General features: G+C 51.6%; 9 protein-coding genes across 9 annotated transcripts; 2 read left to right on the plus strand and 7 right to left on the minus strand.

Moving 5' to 3' along the window:
* Positions 1-161: 161 nt before the first annotated feature.
* On the minus strand, positions 162-1,670 carry N7458_004154 (sphingolipid delta(4)-desaturase family protein; the record flags this gene model as incomplete). The annotated part of the gene is made up of 3 exons (XM_056907536.1): positions 162-962; positions 1,046-1,324; positions 1,473-1,670. The coding sequence occupies 3 exons, from the start codon at positions 1,668-1,670 to the stop codon at positions 162-164; spliced, it is 1,278 nt and encodes a 425-aa protein (XP_056768263.1).
* Positions 1,671-2,437: 767 nt separating this feature from the next.
* N7458_004155 (GTP cyclohydrolase I) lies at positions 2,438-3,211 on the minus strand (the record flags this gene model as incomplete). The annotated part of the gene is made up of 3 exons (XM_056907537.1): positions 2,438-2,737; positions 2,787-3,118; positions 3,157-3,211. The coding sequence occupies 3 exons, from the start codon at positions 3,209-3,211 to the stop codon at positions 2,438-2,440; spliced, it is 687 nt and encodes a 228-aa protein (XP_056768264.1).
* Positions 3,212-3,745: 534 nt separating this feature from the next.
* N7458_004156 (uncharacterized protein) lies at positions 3,746-7,171 on the plus strand (the record flags this gene model as incomplete). The annotated part of the gene is made up of 1 exon (XM_056907538.1): positions 3,746-7,171. The coding sequence occupies one exon, from the start codon at positions 3,746-3,748 to the stop codon at positions 7,169-7,171; it is 3,426 nt and encodes a 1,141-aa protein (XP_056768265.1).
* Positions 7,172-7,483: 312 nt separating this feature from the next.
* N7458_004157 (methionine aminopeptidase 2) lies at positions 7,484-9,196 on the minus strand (the record flags this gene model as incomplete). Its single annotated transcript, XM_056907539.1, has 7 exons — positions 7,484-7,540; positions 7,605-7,691; positions 7,745-7,906; positions 7,959-8,222; positions 8,276-8,871; positions 8,972-9,100; positions 9,157-9,196. The coding sequence occupies 7 exons, from the start codon at positions 9,194-9,196 to the stop codon at positions 7,484-7,486; spliced, it is 1,335 nt and encodes a 444-aa protein (XP_056768266.1).
* Positions 9,197-9,903: 707 nt separating this feature from the next.
* N7458_004158 (uncharacterized protein) lies at positions 9,904-10,308 on the minus strand (the record flags this gene model as incomplete). The annotated part of the gene is made up of 1 exon (XM_056907540.1): positions 9,904-10,308. One exon carries the CDS (start codon positions 10,306-10,308, stop codon positions 9,904-9,906), a length of 405 nt encoding a protein of 134 aa, XP_056768267.1.
* Positions 10,309-11,498: 1,190 nt separating this feature from the next.
* Positions 11,499-12,667, plus strand: N7458_004159 (uncharacterized protein; the record flags this gene model as incomplete). The annotated part of the gene is made up of 2 exons (XM_056907541.1): positions 11,499-11,794; positions 11,893-12,667. 2 exons carry the CDS (start codon positions 11,499-11,501, stop codon positions 12,665-12,667), a joined length of 1,071 nt encoding a protein of 356 aa, XP_056768268.1.
* A 387-nt stretch (positions 12,668-13,054) lies between these two features.
* N7458_004160 (porin) lies at positions 13,055-14,388 on the minus strand (the record flags this gene model as incomplete). Its single annotated transcript, XM_056907542.1, has 6 exons — positions 13,055-13,204; positions 13,284-13,786; positions 13,952-13,982; positions 14,084-14,172; positions 14,227-14,260; positions 14,341-14,388. The coding sequence occupies 6 exons, from the start codon at positions 14,386-14,388 to the stop codon at positions 13,055-13,057; spliced, it is 855 nt and encodes a 284-aa protein (XP_056768269.1).
* Positions 14,389-14,775: 387 nt separating this feature from the next.
* On the minus strand, positions 14,776-17,106 carry N7458_004161 (asparagine synthetase B; the record flags this gene model as incomplete). The annotated part of the gene is made up of 9 exons (XM_056907543.1): positions 14,776-14,815; positions 14,873-14,977; positions 15,044-16,302; positions 16,375-16,523; positions 16,597-16,632; positions 16,695-16,721; positions 16,799-16,824; positions 16,910-16,960; positions 17,081-17,106. The coding sequence occupies 9 exons, from the start codon at positions 17,104-17,106 to the stop codon at positions 14,776-14,778; spliced, it is 1,719 nt and encodes a 572-aa protein (XP_056768270.1).
* Positions 17,107-17,731: 625 nt separating this feature from the next.
* On the minus strand, positions 17,732-18,530 carry N7458_004162 (E2 SUMO-conjugating protein UBC9; the record flags this gene model as incomplete). Its single annotated transcript, XM_056907544.1, has 3 exons — positions 17,732-17,985; positions 18,241-18,401; positions 18,496-18,530. 3 exons carry the CDS (start codon positions 18,528-18,530, stop codon positions 17,732-17,734), a joined length of 450 nt encoding a protein of 149 aa, XP_056768271.1.
* Between the last annotated feature and the right edge of the window lie 706 nt (positions 18,531-19,236).

A 19,236-nucleotide genomic window follows, 5' to 3' on the forward strand; every position in this document is an offset into this window, starting at 1 on the left:
CAAGGCGTCCACTCAGACATCATCTGTGTTCCACAAGATGACCCGCTACGGAATCCATAAGGCCTTGACAGTCTTGCAGCACATACTTTCAGAAATAATATAACAATTTTGATTTGAGTCTACAGTCACAATACCCGACCAGGAGTACCCAGGACATACCTCTAACACTGAATCTCGCTCTCCTTCCACCCATCACCCTCCTCACCAGCCGGACCCGCCGACTCAGCCGAAATACCCTCACCACCACGCCCATTCGACGTCTTCCCAGAACCTCCACCGCCAACAACACGTCCACCCTGCGCACGCTTCACCCGACACCACGGCCCAACATCCTTATCCAAGATAAAAGTCCAAAGCACCCAAACCCAGCTCCGATGACAAGGCAACGGCTCATAAAACTCCCGCGCAATCTCATGCAACTTATGCAACTTCGTCCAGGGGATAGCAGGGAAATCATGGTGCTCGTTGTGCAGACCGACATTGTAGGTCAATATGTTTAGCGGGCCGTAGTACGAGTATGTCTCCGGCGGAGCGAGGGCGCTAAGCGGGTGCGAAGCATCGAGTCTAGCACCGGGCTTTTGCTTGAGGTGGGCGAGGGACTCTGTGCCGCCGGTTTTCACGTTCGAGAAGAAGTAGTGCTCGGCGATGAAGTGGCCGGCGCACGGGTGGAGGGAGCCGGCTAGGAAGGAGCTGGCGATGAAGTAGTAGAATGGTTGGAGGGAGCCCGTGAAACGGGTGAGGGCGTAGTCGAAGGATAGTTGGACAATTAGGTTTAGGAGGTGGATTGAGGTGAAGGGTGGGCTGTAGATGAACATGGGTCGGACGGCGTAGAAGAGGATTTGGAAGGTGCAGAAGAATGTCTTTCCAAGGAGGGAGTTGAGGAAGAAGGCTTCTAGTGCGGTGGGGAGGTCGGTGTCTAGGCCGGTTACGCCGAGGGACTTGTGGTGGGTGAGGTGATACGGCTGTTGTAGAGAGGTGTGTTAGTATCTTATGTTCATCATAATTGCCCGTCGTACGGGGAATCCTCTCGGCTGAGCCGACTCACCCGGAAGGCAGCACTGTATGGCAGTCCGATAGGGAGGTTTGCAAAGATGGCCAGCACACGGTTGGCCAAGGGAGACCGGAAGGCCAGATTGTGCGAGATCTCATGAATAGCGAGGAACAGATTCTGGTTCGCTGTAGCTCCAACCACGTATGCCGTAGCCAGGAATCGCCAGTCCAGGATCGAAGTATTGCGAAGGAGGTACGCGCAAGTCAATTGAATAGAGACAACGAGGAGAACAACCCATTTCGTCAGGGGCTCAGGTCCGCAGAGCTTGGTGACCTGAAGTCAAAACAGAAGTTAGCATTGCGGTTCAGGAACGGTGGGAAGGTACCAGGGAACCATGTTACTACCTCCGCATCCGCTGGCTGGATGACTCCCGAGCCAGGTGCGAAAGATGCTCACACGGTCCTGGTAGATACCGACGTACCTCTGGATGGGCCTTGATAATTGCCTGACGTCTCGAACGATGTGGCTCCTCTGTATAAGTCCAAAAGAAGTGATCCTCGACCGAGGAGGTCTCCGGCGGCGGGATTCTGGTGGAGGGGGTCTCGGTGGCCGCAGTGGACGATGCCTTGGCTGCCGACACCCGGAAGTGTGGTGAGGCGGTTTCAACGACCGAAGGCATGGTTAACGAAGGTTGACGATTGTTAACGAGAGTGATGCTGGACGAGGAGTGTCGACATGGAGGAAATGCGCGGCCTGGAAAAGGCGGGAGACATTCCACGTGGGGCGACACGGGAGAGTTGGGTGGTCCGACGGGCTTGGCTTGGCTATCATAGGGGCGGAGGATAAGGGTCACTTTTCCATTGAGAGACAGCTTGGAAATCGGACAGAGAACATATACTCCTTTAGACAATTGACACAATTGCATTTTCATTGCTAATAGACTTTGAAACGGTTTAATAATGGCCCGTTAGCCGCCGCAATATTGTAAAATAAACGGACCAGTGTAGCTGCTACGTAAATAGCAGACCCAGTCTTATCGATAACGTATGTATGCCAGTTCGCGTTGGGGCGCTATACATACCACAGTGTTGTCTCCATGTTTTTCTTCATTAGAGATTATTCTTCAGTATGGAACAGATGACTTATTTCAATTCCATCGTTTTCTATATAATGAACATCATCTAGGGTCACAAAATAGCGATAAATCATGAAGCAGTTACGAAGGAATGACATAGAGTAGCAAATGCTTGAGAAAACACCAATCTAGACATCATAGTCTCCTTGAGAATCTTTCTACCTGGATATCACCTCTAGTCTTTCCACATTTGAGTGCATGAAGGAAAACAAATGGCCAAGGGCAAAGGTCACTGGGATATAGTCACCACAAGAACTCAAATTGCAAGGCTGAAACCCAGTGCCAACTATGGCAAAACCAGAGAGATTGGTTTATCTCCGGTTCAAAAGCGTCAAAAATTCTTCTCTCGCTGCATCGGATCTCATACTTCCAAGCATACAGATAGTAGTCGTGACGCTGCCAACCTTCTGTACTCCACGCATCTCCATACAGAGATGCGAACACTCCATAACAACACCAACGCCGTACGCTCCGAGCAAATCCGAGATGGCCGTGGCAATTTGGCTGGTCAAGCGCTCTTGAATCTGCAGTCTGCGCGAGAACACTTCGGCCAGTCGAGTAAGTTTGGAAAGACCAATCACATGTTCTCGAGGAATATAGCCAATATGTACCTTCCTCGACGGGTTAATATTTTGCAGGAATGTGTGCAAGAGGCCATACCTTTCCTGTGAAGGGAAGCATATGATGTTCACAAAGTGAGAAGATATCAATGTCTTTCACAATGACCAAATTGTCATACTTCTCTTTGAAAGTAGCCCCAGTGAGAATGTCTGGTACATTCGCTCCGTAGCCCTCGGAGAGAAAAAGCATTGCTTCAGCATATCGCTTTGGAGTGTTAAGGAGGCCTTCTCGATCTGGATCCTCGCCAATGCATTCAAGAATTGTCCGCGCAGCTCCTTCCAGCTTTTGCATTCGCTCTGCATGTTCTTTTGGGGTCGATTCTAGCCGCTTAAGTGTGCCAGACCCTGGTGGTTGAGATGCAGTATTAGACGCTGTTTCGGGGGAAAAATGCGGTGATGTATGGGCTTACCAGGCCAGAAGAGACTGCCACTATTAATCGGTCCAGTTTGGCTAGAAGAAGGCATGGGGAGGCTAGCAGGCTCCACCGCGGTGGCCGGTTCACTCGAAGTAGACCGGAAGATTTTCAGGATTTTGGAAAATGGAAAGCCAATAAACGAAGAAGCTATAGTGGGTTCAGCTAAGTAGAAGAGAGCCAGTCAGTTTTGTATCTGACCATTGAATTTATCACAATTAAAGAGAAGGGAATTGAAAGAAGGGAGTGTTTGATATACATGATGCAGACAAAGATAAAATTGGGGTTGGATCTGCCTGCAAAACTGAATGAATCATGTCCAGTTCGTTAGTGCGCTTTTGATATATGCGTGGCAGATATCTCCAGTTTCTTTATGCGGTCGATTGGTTCAATGACCAGTTCTGCGTTATTTCAATCCACACTCGTACTTGTGGGATCTTCCACACCTGGAAACTTCCGGCACATCTTACCTATAAAGGGGTTTCAAACCGTCTTTTGAATGACACAATTTTCTGAAACACCTTTCGCTGGATAACTTCCTCATCCAGCGTCATTTCTCACAATCCAAACAAGATACCAAAGCAACATGGCCACTCTCAACACTCTCAAGCTGGCTCTCAGGCAGGAGGCCAGTGCATTTTCATCGCCAAGACAGCCCCTAACAAATGCCCAATACAGTATTGGCTTCGAAATTTTGATGCGTGAATCAGCATGGATAACATATCGAGACTTCATCATCCCCCAGCTAACTCAAGTGCTTACCCCCTTTCTGGAATCGCAGACTAGCATCTCGGTCCTAGAAATCGGACCTGGTCCAAAGAGCGTGCTTGGTCAGCTTCCCAGAGTCCTGAGAGACATAATCAGAAGATACACAGCATTTGAACCGAATGAGCTCTTTGCCATACGAATGGAGGAATGGCTTTACCCAACGTCTGGAACAGAGTCTCCGCTGCCCTGTCTCGAACGTCGGGCTACGATTCATCGAATGCCATTCAGTCTTTCTGAGACTGTTACTGGAATTGACAAATTCGACGTCATTCTCTTCTGCCACAGCATGTATGGCATGAATCCCAAAGTCACGATCATGCAAAGGGCACTGGAAATGCTAGTTGACCAGCCCAAACACGGAATAGTCGTCGTTTTCCATCGGGACGGCTCACTACACTTTGAGGGCCTAGTGTGCCATCGAACAGCTTCTTTCCCAACAGGAGCTGTCTCCGTGGCAGATGACAATCAAGAACTGGATCGTTTCACCTCCTTCGTGGCGGGTTTCACCTTAGAGGATATCAAAAAGTACAGGGCTCTTCGGATCGCATGGCAAAAGGTCTGCCGTGCCTTGGGTCGACGTGATAAGTCCTATCCCGGGCAACTCTTCTTTAGCTCGCCCGATATTATGACAACCTTTACCAGGCATGCTACTGGACTGCCAGAGCTAATGATACAAATGCCGTTACTGGAAGGAGCCAGGGTTGTCAAGAACCGAGAGGCTGTATCTCACCACCCTGCCTTTATTGTGAGGCCGAAGGAGATTCGACACATTCAGGATTGCGTTCAATGGGCACTGAGACACCGGGTTGGTCTGACCATCACCGGTGGAGGCCACAGCGGCCACTGCAGATGGCCCAACGTTGTCGCCGTCGACATGAGTGCCTTTGCTGAAGTCCACATTCTCACTGCCGGACACTGTGGAGAAGGATCTGGCTCTGATTCTGGTCCCCTGATCATCGCCGAAGCCGGCTGCACGACTGGTGATATTATCCACGAAGCCATGGAGGTGGGCTTGACAGTTCCCCTGGGGTCCCGTCCCAGCGTTGGTGCAGGCCTATGGCTACAAGGCGGCATCGGGCATCTGGCACGACTGTACGGGCTCTCCTGCGATGCCATTGTTGGTGCCGTCATCATCAGCGTTGAAAATGGCCAGATCCTGTGCATTGGCCACGTTCCAGTTCATCATCACCCAGCAAGTGCCATATGCCCTACGAATGAAACTGAACTGCTGTGGGCCATAAGGGGCGCTGGAACCAACTTTGGCATTGTCGTCAGCGTCGTGTTCAAAGCATACCCAGCTTTGACAAAATCCGTGCGCAACTGGGTTATCCCACTGAGTGATAAGAATGAAGCAGGACCCAAATTCAACTATCTTGACCACTTCGTCGCCCAGAAGCTCAGTGAGGATTGCTCGCTAGATCTGTACATGTACTTCGACAAGGGCAAGCTACATTTGGGCGTTGCCTTGTTCGAGAATCCGACAGCCCAGTCCACCTCAATCGCCGCTTTCATAGGCAGAACTTTAGGGCCGGAAAACAGTTCGAAGACTGTAGACGGCGTGGGTTTGTTTGGGGCTGACATGTTCATCGCCGAGATGCATGGCGGGCACGGCGGAAACAAGACATCCTCGTTCAAGAGATGCATCTTCTTGAAAGATATTGGAGATCCGAGAATCGTCAACAAGCTGATCAAAGCCATGAAGACTCGCCCCACGCCACTCAGCTACCTCCATCTCCTCCAAGGTGGCAGAGCGATGCGCAGCATAGCAGCTCATGCGACTGCCTTTGGCTATCGAGACTGGGATTTTGCTTGCGTGATCACAGGAGTTTGGCATCGCGACCAAGATGAAACCGAGCTCGCTCGCTCCGTCGTGGACTGGGTATACAATCTCGCCACAGAGTTGCTACCCTTGAGCCGAGGAATTTACAGTGCAGACCTCGGGCCTGATCCGAGAGACGCTACTCTAGCGGCTAAGGCTTTCGGCCCGAACCGGCCGCATTTAGCTCGTCTCAAACATATCTTGGATCCGCATGATGTGCTCGCTTATGCTTGTCCCATTCGCAGATTCCCTATCCGACAGAGGCTTATAGTCCTCGTGACGGGCGAAAGTGGTGCCGGTAAGGACTATTGCGCGGAGATCTGGTCAGCCAATTTCAACGCAAATACGGACAGCAACCTGGATGCGCGCACAGTTAGCATCAGCGACTTGACAAAGAGAGAATACGCTGCAGCAACTCCTGGCGTCGATCTCGCACGCTTACTTAATGACCGTGCTTATAAAGAAAGGCACAGGTCAGCGTTGACGGCTTTTTTCAATGACCAGCTGAGGCGTCGACCTGGATTACTGGAAGAGCATTTTCTGGACGTGGCATACCATGCCATGAATGTGGATGTGCTGTTCATCACGGGGATGAGAGAATCAAACCTGCTGGCAGCTTATTGGCACTTGGTGCCAGAATGTAGATTGCTCGAAGTTCGCGTCCAAGCGACCAAGCACACCCGACAGGCGCGTCGGAGGTTTCCCGATGATGATGCTGATGCTGATGGTGACGAGGTAACGGTATGCGATGACTGTCCAAGTCTCATCTTCAACAATGAAAATGCCGGAACAGATGCGGTGCACAAGTTTGCTATGGATTCCCTGCTGCCCTTGTTCGATGAGGATATTCAGCGCCTGGCTAACATGGTGCGCCCTGCACCCGACTTTCCACGCCAGGGTATCACCTTCCAACATGTGCTCGACATCGCGCAGCAACCAGGTGGGCTAAAGCTGTGCACACGCCTACTGGGAAAATTTTACGTCGGTGACTGGACTCGTGTTGGTGCTATAGTGTGCCCTGAGACCGGTGGCTTCATCTTCGCCTCGCCGTTGGCAGAGCAATTCGACATACTTCTAGCACTGATTCGGGAAGCTGGTAAGCTTCCACCACCAACTATTGCTGTCTCCAAGCCGACTTCACATATTTCATCTTCGACATCCGGTCATGCAAAGGAAAGCAGTCTTGAAATGAAGATGTATTTGATCCCTCAAGGTTCTTCTGTGGTCGTGGTGGATGATGTCCTTGCGACGGGAAAGACCCTGTGCGCTGCGCTAGAGTTATTGCAGGAATCTGGCATCAGAAAGAATGATATCAGCGTCTTGGTCGTGGCTGAGTTCCCTGTTCATCGTGGTCGGCGATTGTTACGCGAATGTGGGTTTGGTTCTGTGAGCGTTCGAAGTCTTTTGGTTTTCGATGGGGTTTGAGGAAGAAAGATTGAGATTGAATCGATATCTTCCATGTCTTGTCTTGACGATATTTCTCTTGCATGATCGAACAATAGACCACATATTGAGTTAGACCTGGTGTCACATCGTGGTGGAAGGTCGATCTCTTACTGTAGCCACAGGTGGATAGCTATCTTTGGCTTGGGATGGGATTAAAACGAGAATCGCACCGGCGGAGATCTACGATTCTTTTTACAACATACGAGATCAACGAATGAAAAATCAGAGCTCGGGCTTCCTGGAGAAATGTTGTTTTTGTTACCTAAACTAGTTCATAAATCATTCAACGGCTTAGTAGTCGTCTCCGCGACTGATGACTTCCTTTACGTTGGGACGGAGGAGAATGGTCTGGAGGTTGAGTTAGTCACAAATCAACTATCGAGTCAGCGGATGGAGAATGTAAGCGACATACATGTTCATATTGAGCAGTGTAGGAGCCCTTGATATCGCAGAGAGGCGGGTAATCCTGCACAATACCGGAGGAGACCAGGTTGTTCAACTATACTGGAATTAGTTCATACTCTTCGAGGGAATTGGCTAAGATTTACATACACCAAGAAGGTACTTCTCCTGGCCCAATCGGTCAAGGTAGCGTCGGCAGAAAGGTAAAGTGCCAAAGTTCTTGTGGATCACGTTCAAAAGGTTCTTAGCGGACGAGAGACGGAGGGGCACGTTGGGTGCGTCTGCGGCAAGAGCGTAGTGAGAGCATTCCATCTAATGACAGGTCAGTACTTTATCGATCATATCGAACAGCTGGGGGACTGACATCTTCCCGGACGTAACCCTTGCCGGTACTGCCGAAGGTTTCAATAGCAAAGACTTCGCCTTCCTCCATCTTCGTTTGGTCAGAGCCCTTGACGATGGGCACGCTCTTGCCACCGTGGATAACGTGCTGCTCAATATTGTGGCCGTTCAGGTTGCGGATACACTTGACGGGGTACATGGTGCCGTTGAGCTCAACCTCGTAGCTCTCCATGGCTTCCTGGATAGCGGCACCTATGTCACTCATACGGACGTCAATTCCAGCTTCCTAGAAACAAGTTAGACCAACCTGAAAGATAGTTCTCTCCAGGGTAGACATACCCGAATACCAGTGTTCGTGGCATCCTTGACCGCTTCCAGAAGCGGATCATAAACAGGGTCGAAGCTCATGGTAAAGGCACTGTCCACAATGCGACCGTTGATCTGCGCACCGAAATCAACCTTCATAACATCCCCTTGGTTCAACACCATCTTGTTGCCGGCGTTGGGGGTGTAGTGTGCGGCACAGTGGTTAATGCTCAGACCGCAAGGGAAACCCATACCGCCCTTGAGGTTATCGCCCTCCTCCAGACCCGAGTGACCCGTCAGGGCACGCACAGAGTCCTCAATACCCTCCGCGATCTCCGTCAGAGTCTGACCGGGCCTGATATTCTTCTGTGCATACTGGCGGACTTGACGGTGGACCTCGGCACCCTGACGATACTCCTGCAGGAAATCATTGTTCATGCGATCGAGGTAGCGCTTCTCCTCGTTGGTTGTGCGGTAGGCGTTGTCGTTCTTGTACTCGACGATCTCGCCCTCGGGGTAGACGTTGTTGGGGAAAAGGTTTGATACAGGGACTCGTGGCGGGGAGCTCTGGACCTTGGCGCCGCCCTTCTTCTTCTTCTTGGACTTGCGCTTCTTCTTCTTTTTGGCGGCTGTCGTGCGACACTCTCGTAAGCCTCATTCCGGAGACCATGTGGTGCGGGGTTGAAAAGTGGGGTATTAAATGAGTTAGAAAAAAATAAAGGCACGTACCTCCAGCTGCACCAGCCTCAGGTGCGCCCTCTCCGTCTTCTTGGTCGTCGTCAGAATCGTCCTCTGCCTCGCCGGGGACCGCCTGGCCAGCAGCGGGGGCGTCGGCTTTGGTGCCGTTCTGGCCGCTCACTGCAAAGCTTGGTAAGTGACGGGCGAAGGCTGAAAGAATTTGTGTTTAGACTCACGGTCCAGCTGCTCCAACTTCTCAGTCGCCTGGGCTGCCATTGTGTTGTATGGAGGACTTGTGGTGGAGTGGAGAAGAAGAGGGGAGGCAACTCGGATGTCAGGGAAAGATTTTCGCAGGCGATAAGATGCGGCCCGCCGCTTAATGACGGAGCGTCTCCGCCGTATCTACTCCATCTTTTCAGGTCGCAGGATATTTTTTTAAGTTCTAATGCAATACTATGATGATGCTTGGGACTTTATGTTTCTGCAAATATGTTGTGAGACCCACGCCACAGCTTCAAATGCATGTTTGCTATCAATTAGGCCTTCAGAATGGGGGCAGTAGTACGGAGACATGAACCTGCATAGAAGTATGCCCAATGGATCCTTTATAAAAAGTGGACATGTATAACCTGCCACAAGTTTGACAGTACCTGTGTGATCCAAGTCTAGCCTTTAATGTAGCTCTTCATCAATAGCTTCACTTTCACTGCTCCCCTCTCAACTATGAGATATGACGGGTGCACGTAGATCTGTAGACCAATAGGTGGATTATTATATCTGCAGCTATATCCTTCCTTCTCTGGGCTTTGACTAGCATTGTCCATCTTGAATTCTATCATTTTTCCATCTCTCCTAGGATGGGCAAGGGTATATCCTCCGCCAGTACCACCGAGACAGGACTTTAGCAGACTCGCGGTGCTCGGTCTTCATGGGGCCTCCATAATGAGAGGCTTGATATCATCCAGGGATATACTATTTTTGTCCTACCATTCCAGAAATATTCTGACAATGCCAGCACTTCCTTTCATAGCAGCCTTGACCAACGGTTTCTGAACCCGGTTGCTCGTAAAGAACATGTTGGCTCCCTGCTGCAAGAGGCAGTCAGCAGCCGCCTCGCGGAGGCGAGTCCCACGAGGACTCCATGTTCTCCTTGCCATGAACAAGAGCGGTGTCACGTCAGTTAATGGATTTCGCACATCGATATCGGCTCCTCTTTCCAAGAGGAACTTAGCTGCTGCATGTGACGGTACGTGGAAGCCTGCGATTAAAACCCTTGTCGGGAGGTTCATGCGACCATCTCCTCGTCGTGGATCGACGGTATTTGCGTCAAATCCTGCGTCCATAAAATACGACAGGATCTTGAGATTCGTTTCGACGGCCTCGAACATTGCTTCTTGGTGTAAAGAGTTCTTCGGGTTCATGAACGCACAGCATGGATGATCATGCACCAATTCCACCGTTTCCAAGCCCCCACATACAGCGAGCGTAAGCAAAATATTTTGTTTCCAGTCATGACTTTAGTGTTACAGGAGCATTACGTTTTGAGTAAAAAAACCACAGGTGTACATTCAAAAATGAACGATATTTAGGCCATGAATTTCTTGTTGTGGCCCAGTCAGTTTATCCTAAATCTTGATCTGGACAGCAGAAATAGGTAATGTCTAAGAGCTTTCAACCAAATGCGGGCTTCCAAAGAGGTACGACCGTGTAGGTCTTCCACGAAATCGAAGGACTTCGCTTTCACCGCGTAGTTCTGTCATATTAAATCCCGACATTTAGTGCGGCAGGCCTTAGTAGGCATGTCATAGTCAACAGCGTTGGGTATCTCTTGATATCATCGATCTAGTTGTTTTCCAGGTGCGCTTGCATTTTGATACTGCGAGGGATGAGTATCAGAGCAGCTAGCTCGAGATACCCCGTCTATATTAAATGCAGTAGTGCTTGGAATTTCTATGCTGCGATGAATCTTAAAAATTTTACCTATATCTAGGTGGGACACTGAATCCATGGTAAGTGACAACGGGAGATCTTTAGGCCCTGTCCATTCTGAAGGCTGGATCTGGAGATATACAGCAATCGTAGTAAGAATGACAGCTTTAGAAACTGTCTAAGAAGTACGTACATGGAGATGTTATAAAGGCGTAGTCATTAACATCTTAATTTCATTTCCCATAAAGCTTTATCTCAAGTCCTAGGTAGAAGGCGCCTCAGGAATCAATAAACCGTGGCGCAATCCAGTGGACGTTATCTAATCTGATCATCAGCACCTCGTTCTCCAGCACCTCGTTCTCCAGCACGTCTAGAACATTACCAAAGCCAAAACTACCAAAAACTACAAGACGACTTTAAAATATGAGTTTCCAGTAAACAATAACATCCAAAATCCTTAACAAATTTCATAATCCCCCGAATCCCCGCCCCCTGACGGGCTTTGTGCTAACCCTCCGCTCCGCTAACCTGCCGATGACGCCACACTCCGATCGATCGCCCAAACCTCCAATCTTGCCCCAACTCCACTCCTCACAGCTCTTCCTCCACACTCTCTTCATGCGACGAACCCCATTCACACGTCCAGGCAATGCCTCCACCTCGCACAACACTCTCTCTCCTCCAATTACCTCACACGCCGAGTCTGTCCTGTTCTCCACGCACTATCCATGGCAATCGCTACCACATTCTCACCCGTTATCACGGCACGGCCACGCGACCAACACGATCACAGTACCACCGCAAGCACTCGCAACATACGACATATCTACCCCTGCTACACGCGCACACAAAGTCCTTCTCAACAAGTACAACCGCACGCCGGGAACAAAGTCACTATGAAATCCTCGACGTCCCGATAACGGCCACCCCGGCCGAGATCAAGAAGTACGCCTCTCACCCACCCACACAACCCGCTCTCAATCCCAGTCTTCCCCCTCCCTCCTCCACTGTCCCGATCATCTCATGTTAACTTTATCCCCTAGAAAATTCTACGACCTCTCCCTCCGCCACCACCCAGACCGCAACCGCACCGACCCAACCGCCAGCCACCGCTTCGCAAAAATCTCCTCCGCGTACTCGGTGCTCTCCAACGCCCAAAAACGCAGCACCTACGACCGGGACCACGGCTTCCACCACAGCCATGTCCACCACGCACCCACCTACCCGCACGGCTCGCACAGCAGCCACTCCGTGAATGTACATAAAGCCGGCGGCGCGGGGTACGCGGGGTCCAGGCCGGCGAGCGGACTGAGTAACCGCAAGGGAACATTTCGGGGCCCGCCGCCGAGCTTTTATGCGCAGGGGGGTTACGGGGACACGGGGAGGAGGGGGGATGGGTATGCGGCCGGGAAGACGGGCCCGAGTTCGTTTGGAAGGTCTTCGGGAGCTGAAAGTTCAAGTTCAAATGCAAGCACGACTGGGAAGCACTACGACCCCGAAGATCCGATGGGATTCATCGACCGCAACCCGCTCGGTCATTTCAATGCACGTGGACACTTCCGCACACAAAAGGCCGAGGATGAGAGGCGGCGGGAACGGGCGTCGAAGGCTAGGACGGCGGCGAGGGAGGCGGCGGATTCGTTTATTGCGGGCGGGGACGTTGGATTGTTTCGGTTTGTGGTTGTTTGTGGGATATTGATTACTGCGGGTGCTATGTCGGGGTTGTTCCAGTGGCCTGTTGCCGGGGGTGGTGAGGATGCAAATGGGAGGACGGGGAAGAAGAGGAAGGATGGGGGTTCGGTGTCTGTTTCTTCGTGAGATGAGAGGGCGATTGCTTGGATCATGGATCATTGCGGTCTTGTACGATATTCATGCCTTTCTTTGCTATGCATGCCATGCTCCGGTAGCTGGCAAGGAACCCTAAGGGTTACCAATTACCATTGTTACTACTTCAAATGAAAAATAATTTTTTACCAAACAAAGGAAAAACTTTAGATTTGATATACAAAGCGCGCTCGCGGTACTAAAACTACGACACGCACAAGACTATCTGAGAACGGAGTGTAGATAAACCTTCACTGAAAACACCATTCTGTCCAAAGACAAGTGGGAGGATAGGCGCCGCAACGAAGAATTACAAGCTTCCCCAAAAGTCCTCACTCGAGGACTCTCGAGTTACCAAAAGATGGTCAAGCGGGAAGGCGCTTAAGACTCGAAGGTGAAGCTGGCGCCAACCTTGTGGGCGGCCTGGTTCAGGTTCTGGGTATCGAAAGAGGCACCCAGGCCGAGGGTGACACCAGGGCGGAGGAGAACGTTGTAAGCCAGAGCGGCAATACCACGGTCGTTGATCTTGGCCTGTTGAGAAGAAAAGGGAATCGAGTTAGTATGTCTGAAGTCGGGCTATCATCAATCCTGGACCACTGTGTAAACCTACCTTGGCGAAGGAAGAGGGGTCCAGGCGGTACTTGCTGGCGACCTCAAGGCCGACGGCGTTACCGGAGGTGGAGTCCCAGGAAGCCTTAGCACCGGCCTCGACCTGAGCGTTGACGCGGTGGTAGTAAGAGGCGGAGAAGAGGGACAGGTTGTTGCTGGCAGTGATGGCAGCAGAGTACTGGGGAACGGAGTAACCGACGGCAGCGGAGTACTTGGTGATAGCAGCCTTGTTGACGTCGTAGCCACCCTCAGCACCGACCAGGAAGCCCTCGTGGCCGAGGACGGCGTCGAGGTTGGCAGTGGGGCCGTTCAGGAGGTCGAAGAAGGCACGGGCGTGCAGGTTGGGCTGCTTGAAGTACAGGTTGAGCTTGGCGCCCTTGGACTGCTTGGCGGGCTGGTACTGGGTGAGGATCTCAGCCTTGAGGCCCTTGGCAATGTTGTTGTCCAGCTCGAGCTTGGTGTCGAGGGCGTTGGCGGTGGTCCAAGCCTGGGTCAGGGTAAGGCCTGGGCAGGGACGAAGCATTAGCTTGATTGTATGCGTGGTAGTGTTTGAGAATACAAAAAGGGTCACCCGGCGCGACGCGAGGTGGCCACACGACAGAAAAAACGTCATGGGCCGAACCTTGGACACGCCGGGGTCAGGTGGTTTGCGATGAATGGGGCCCTTACCGGTGGGCGCATCAACGTACTTGGCCTCGAGCTGGCGGAGGAAGATTCCAAGTCAGTACAAAACGGTGTTTGTCTTGTCCCGCGACACGGGATGAAAGAGAGGAGGGGGGAGAAGCCCTCGAGAAAACTCACCTGGCCAGCAATGGAACCCTCGTGGGAGGACTTGCCCTTGACGGTGAAGGTAACACCGTTGGGGGCCTTGGACTTGACCTCCAGGGACGCTGCCGAGGAATTAGCAGAAGCTCTAGGGGTAGTAGGGGGTTAGCTAGACGTACCCGGGCTGGCGTGGTAGAAGTCCTTGTTCAGGAGCTGTCGGGAGCCATCAGCTTCGAGAATTCCTAGTCGGCGGTGCAATCTGTAGGATCCAGCATCTTGAAGCTTATACATACGTCATTGGCCGCCTTGGCGATGTCGGAGAAAGCAGCAGGAGCAGACATGGTGAGTGTGTAGAGACAGGGAGACTCGATGGATGAGAAAGAAGAAAGAAGGAGAAGGAGTGCGATGATGTTGGGGAGAGGTGGGAAGGGGCTCCAGCCACGGGCGGCTCAGAGCCCCGTGATTGGTCGTTTTTCGGTTGCCGGGAAAGCCCGCCGGTAAAAGGATATTAGGTAAGCACCCCAATCGGCGGAGTCAGGTGAGGACTCGGGTTTACCCGAGGAATGTCTACAGTACACCAGCACAGACTAATGCTTCACCTTTACAGAGAGAACCCACCCTGGGTATATACACTGCTTGCATTCTTCCAGAGTTCTATCTATGCCCAACGAGAACGGATCTAAGAACAAAACACCCTTCCCTTTTTTATATTTCATCTCAAGGTAGATTTAGGCGGAATCATACTTGGCGTTGTGGATGGCAATGGCACTACAAAAGATATTAGCATTGGTTCAAGTCATCAACCGAAACGGAAGAATGTCTTACCGGCCACTAGGATCGGACTGCTTGGACCAGGTAGGGGTCCAGCGCTCGACAGTACCCGCACAGGTGGGAGGGAAGTGCTCATCAAACATCAAGCGGTACCAGTAGCTAAAGAACGAATGGTTCAGTCAGTATCATGATCACCAATTGAATGCGCTGCGGGATAAAACATACGCTTCCTTGGTATCGGGAATATCGGAGCCCCATTCAGGCTTGGGGTTCTTCATCTGCTCATCGCTAATCTGCTGCTCGGCGTGCTCCTTCAGACCATCAATCCAGCTGTAGCCAACGCCGTCACTGAACTGCTCCTTCTGGCGCCAGAGAATCTTCTCGGGCAGGTAAGGCGCGGTCTCAGGCTCGTCGGTGGTGTCAAAGGCCTTGCGGATGATGTACTTCTCAATGCGCTCCTTGGTGATCATCTTCTCCTGGGGGTCCACAGCCATGGAGACCTCGAGGAACTCCTTGTCCAGGAAGGGCACACGGGCCTCGAGACCCCAGGCAGAAGTGGACTTGTTGGCACGCAGGCAGTCAGCCAGGTGCAGGTTCTTAACACGGCGAACGGTCTCCTTGTGGAACTCCTCCTTGTTGGGAGCGGCGTGGAAGTACAGGTAACCACCGAAGATCTCGTCGCTACCCTCACCACTGAGAACCATCTTCACACCCATGGCCTTAATCTTGCGGGACAGCAGGTACATGGGGGTCGAGGCACGGATGGTGGTGACATCGTAGGTCTCGAGGTGGTAGATGACGTCTGAGAGGGCGTTCAGACCGTCCTCAACGGTGAAGGTGAAAGCGTGGTGCTTGGTGCCCAGGAACTTGGCGACCTCCTTGGCGGCCTCGGTATCGGGAGCACCGGGCAGACCGATGGAGAAGGAGTGTAGCTGCTGGAAAGTGGTGACGGTAGAGAGATCGTTCTCCTCGTCGATACCGACCAGCTCGGAGCCATCAACACCGTTCTTAGCAGTGGCGAGGGCAGCGTCCTGCATGCGCAGAGTCTCGCGCTGAGCGATGGAAGCCACCAGACTGGAGTCTAGGCCACCAGACAGTAGAACACCGTAGGGGACCTCGGCCATCAGACGCTTGCGAACGGACTTCTCCAAAGAGTGACGGAGCAGCTTGTAGTCAAGGGGGGTGGAGGGAACCTTGGCGGCATCCCACCACTTAGGCTCGTAGTAACGGGTCAGCTTATCGGTCTTGGAGTCGTAGATGTGGCCGGGAGGGAAGGCGATGATGTCGTCGCAGACGGGGTGCAGCGACTTGAGCTCGGAGGCGAAGTAGACGGCGCCGGGGGTCTCGGAGGAGCGACCAAGGTAGAAGCTGGTGATGCCGATAGGGTCACGGGCAGCAACAACACGGTCCTGCTTCTTATCCCAGAGGACCCAAGAGAACATGCCGTCCAGGTGCTTGGGCGCATCGAGGCCGTGCTCCATATACTGAAATTGGGAGAGAAATCAGCAACTGCGTATTGCCGAAAGTTTTCACCAATATTTTGCATAATCACATACCAAAGGAATAATGACCTCACAATCAGAGTGAGTCTTGAAGTTGTACTTGGTCTTCAGGGCTTTCCGCAGAATACGATGGTTGTAGATCTCGCCGTTGACGGCGAGGGCAAGGGTCTCGTCATCGTTGACGAGGGGCTGGGCACCGGAGTCTGAGAAGGGAAGCAATTGTTTAGCGACTGTAATAGAGGCGCAATTTTCTTCTCACTGAGGCGAAGAACATACCGACACCGACGATACTCAGACGCTCGTGGGCAAGAACTGCAGGACGACAGGGGTTAAGATAACGACACACGACAGCCTGGAGACTCGATCAAACTCACTAGTCGAACCGCCAATGAAGTTTCCGCCTGTTCCAAAGTATTATTGTTAACCTCCTAGCTTCCAATTGACCATATCGCCTCTTGCGCTTCAAGTGGTGACTCACTCCAATCGGGACCACGGTGACGAATGCTATTCCACGAGGGGTATAGAGTTAGCGACAGGAATTCCGTAGTCGAGCAAGCAGCGATTGCGCAGGAAATCGAGAAATACTCACGCCTTAGCCATGCGCAGAGCCGTGGGCTTGAACTTCTGCACATCGGGGTGACTGTCAGGGTCCTCGGGTTAGCCATTGAGTCAACCATCCCACGTCTCAACGTGCCGCGTTCCGGGGAACAAGCGACATCGCGGGGCAGGGGTGGGAGACCAGGATCAGGGTGCAACGAACTGGTGACACGCGAAAATTCCACACATGATGGGCGTGAGGGTACTCTACAATGAGCAACGGGATCAATTGAGGAGGATGAAGGAGAAGGAGAAGGAAGATCGACCAAGCGCTGGGTTCTGGGGGAGGGGGTCAAGGGCAAAGGGCTTTTTTTTTTCTGGCGGGGCCGGGGGGCGATGTCGGCTTTCCGGGCCAGTCTTTGAGTCACCGATAAGATAATGCTTGGCACTTTCTAATCGGGGGGAGATCCGCTTGATTAGTCGGCATTCTTCGTAGTCGACTTTATTATATACTTACTGTAGGGTATAGAGTGATGTACGACCAGAATTACGGTGGCTACTGCGCTTACAAAGAAATGGAAATTGTTACAATCATACCCAGTCTATGCATAGAGCTTGTATGTGGTTCGCAAATGTCAGCTCTTCGCTCTGGATTAAAAAAAAAAAAAAACGCCTTCCATTGGGGTCAAGTAACGCCGCCGCTCGTGATCGGTTGCTCAGAAAAGCAAGAGATGCTCCCTTCGCCGAGGCAAGTACCATGCAATCCAGTTCTTCTCTCGCTCACCGAAAGCTCATGACAAAAAAAGAGAATCAAATTAATAAAAAGAAATCTGGCGCCGTCATCGTTCATGCTTTTGGGAGTCGCCAGCCGCGCTTACATCGGCGGGTTCTCCCTCACAACCTGGCGGACGCGCCGCTCATATGCCGGACGATCCTTCTTGAAGAGGTTGTAGGCATCAGCCTGCGCGGGCGACTCGGGGTTTGGGTCATTGAGCAAATCCTGGATGCCAAGAAGGATCTGCTTGATGGTGATTGCGGGTCGCCACGCTTCCTCCTCGTTCAAAATTGAAAGGCAGACCGTGCCGGACGGGTAGACATTAGGGTGGAACAGCGGGGGAGTGAATTTGCCTGCAAAAAGAAACCATCACGTTAGTCCGTATTCGTTCTCCGGGGTTCACATGTTGGAGAGATTATTGTCGCGGCCAATGTCACGCGGTCAGATAGCTGGAAATCCCATAGATGACGAACTGGGGAGAAGTTCTCAGTGGCAATGGTACTAATACGTACACTTGGGGGGTTTTGTCGGGTATTCTGGAAGCGCAAAGAATCGTCAGCAATCAGCATGCGGATCCTCAATCGCGAGGAATGTGCAATACCACTCACCATCGGGAAAGATCAGTTCCAACTTCAACACACAACCCTCCCACAGAGTGTCCTTCTTGCCAGGGATGGCGCACTCCCAGCGCTTCAGGTCCAGGGTCGCCTGCGGGGTGCGCTGAGGCTTTGCGACGAACCCAAAAGGGTGGTCACGCCGCCACTGCTTCCTATATGATCCCTCAAGGATTAGCGCACATTCTGAAATGACATGACAGAAGTATAGACTCCTGCTTGGAGGTATTGCTTGGAGGTATGCCATACCGCTCTTCCTGAAGACGGTTCAAGCAGAGAGTCATGATGGTAAGAGCGCGATCGGTTGATGTGGAGATGAAGTCTGGATTGGAGATGAGGGCGGGTGAAAAGTAGATTATATAGAAGCGGGATGATGAGGAGTACAAACGGGGAGGAGAAAGGGCGGTAAAGAGTGAGAAGGTGGTAAAAGAACGTAAAAAGCGCAACTGCTTGGCACAGGTCAATCGCATCGATCGATGAGATTCCGACAGGCAGCCCCGCCAATTCGCTTAGGTAATCGGTCTGCATTGATCGTGGATCTTTCAGATACCGCCTCTAAGGAATGCATAACTAAGCTAAGATGGCCATGACTAATATACACAGATAGGAACTGCTAACTATAGCTCTATTTTTCACACCATTGCTTGCTAGCGTATAGAGAATGATAAAATGAGAAAATACACGTATTGTGAATCGTGATAGCACTAATCAGATTCAAACTACCAGATGCATAGTCACACAAAAGGAAAGAGACATTGTGTGTAAGCAGTCAATTTGCATAGGTTACGATGTGATTGCTCTAGCTAACGTAGATACCGTCAATACTTATACCACCCTAAGAAGGTGTGGTGTATAACCAGAACATATCTAAAGAGACATGAACCGATTAGTCCACTTTAAGGATCCTGGCTTGTTCACAAACTAGTACCTTTGGCCTTATCTTGATAAAACCCTTCCTCTTCTGTTGTAAAAGTACTTTAAAGACAAAGG

Source organism: Penicillium daleae (genome assembly GCF_028827525.1).
Source record: "Penicillium daleae strain IBT 16125 chromosome Unknown utg000004l_segment0_segment0, whole genome shotgun sequence".
Lineage (NCBI taxonomy): Eukaryota > Fungi > Ascomycota > Eurotiomycetes > Eurotiales > Aspergillaceae > Penicillium > Penicillium daleae.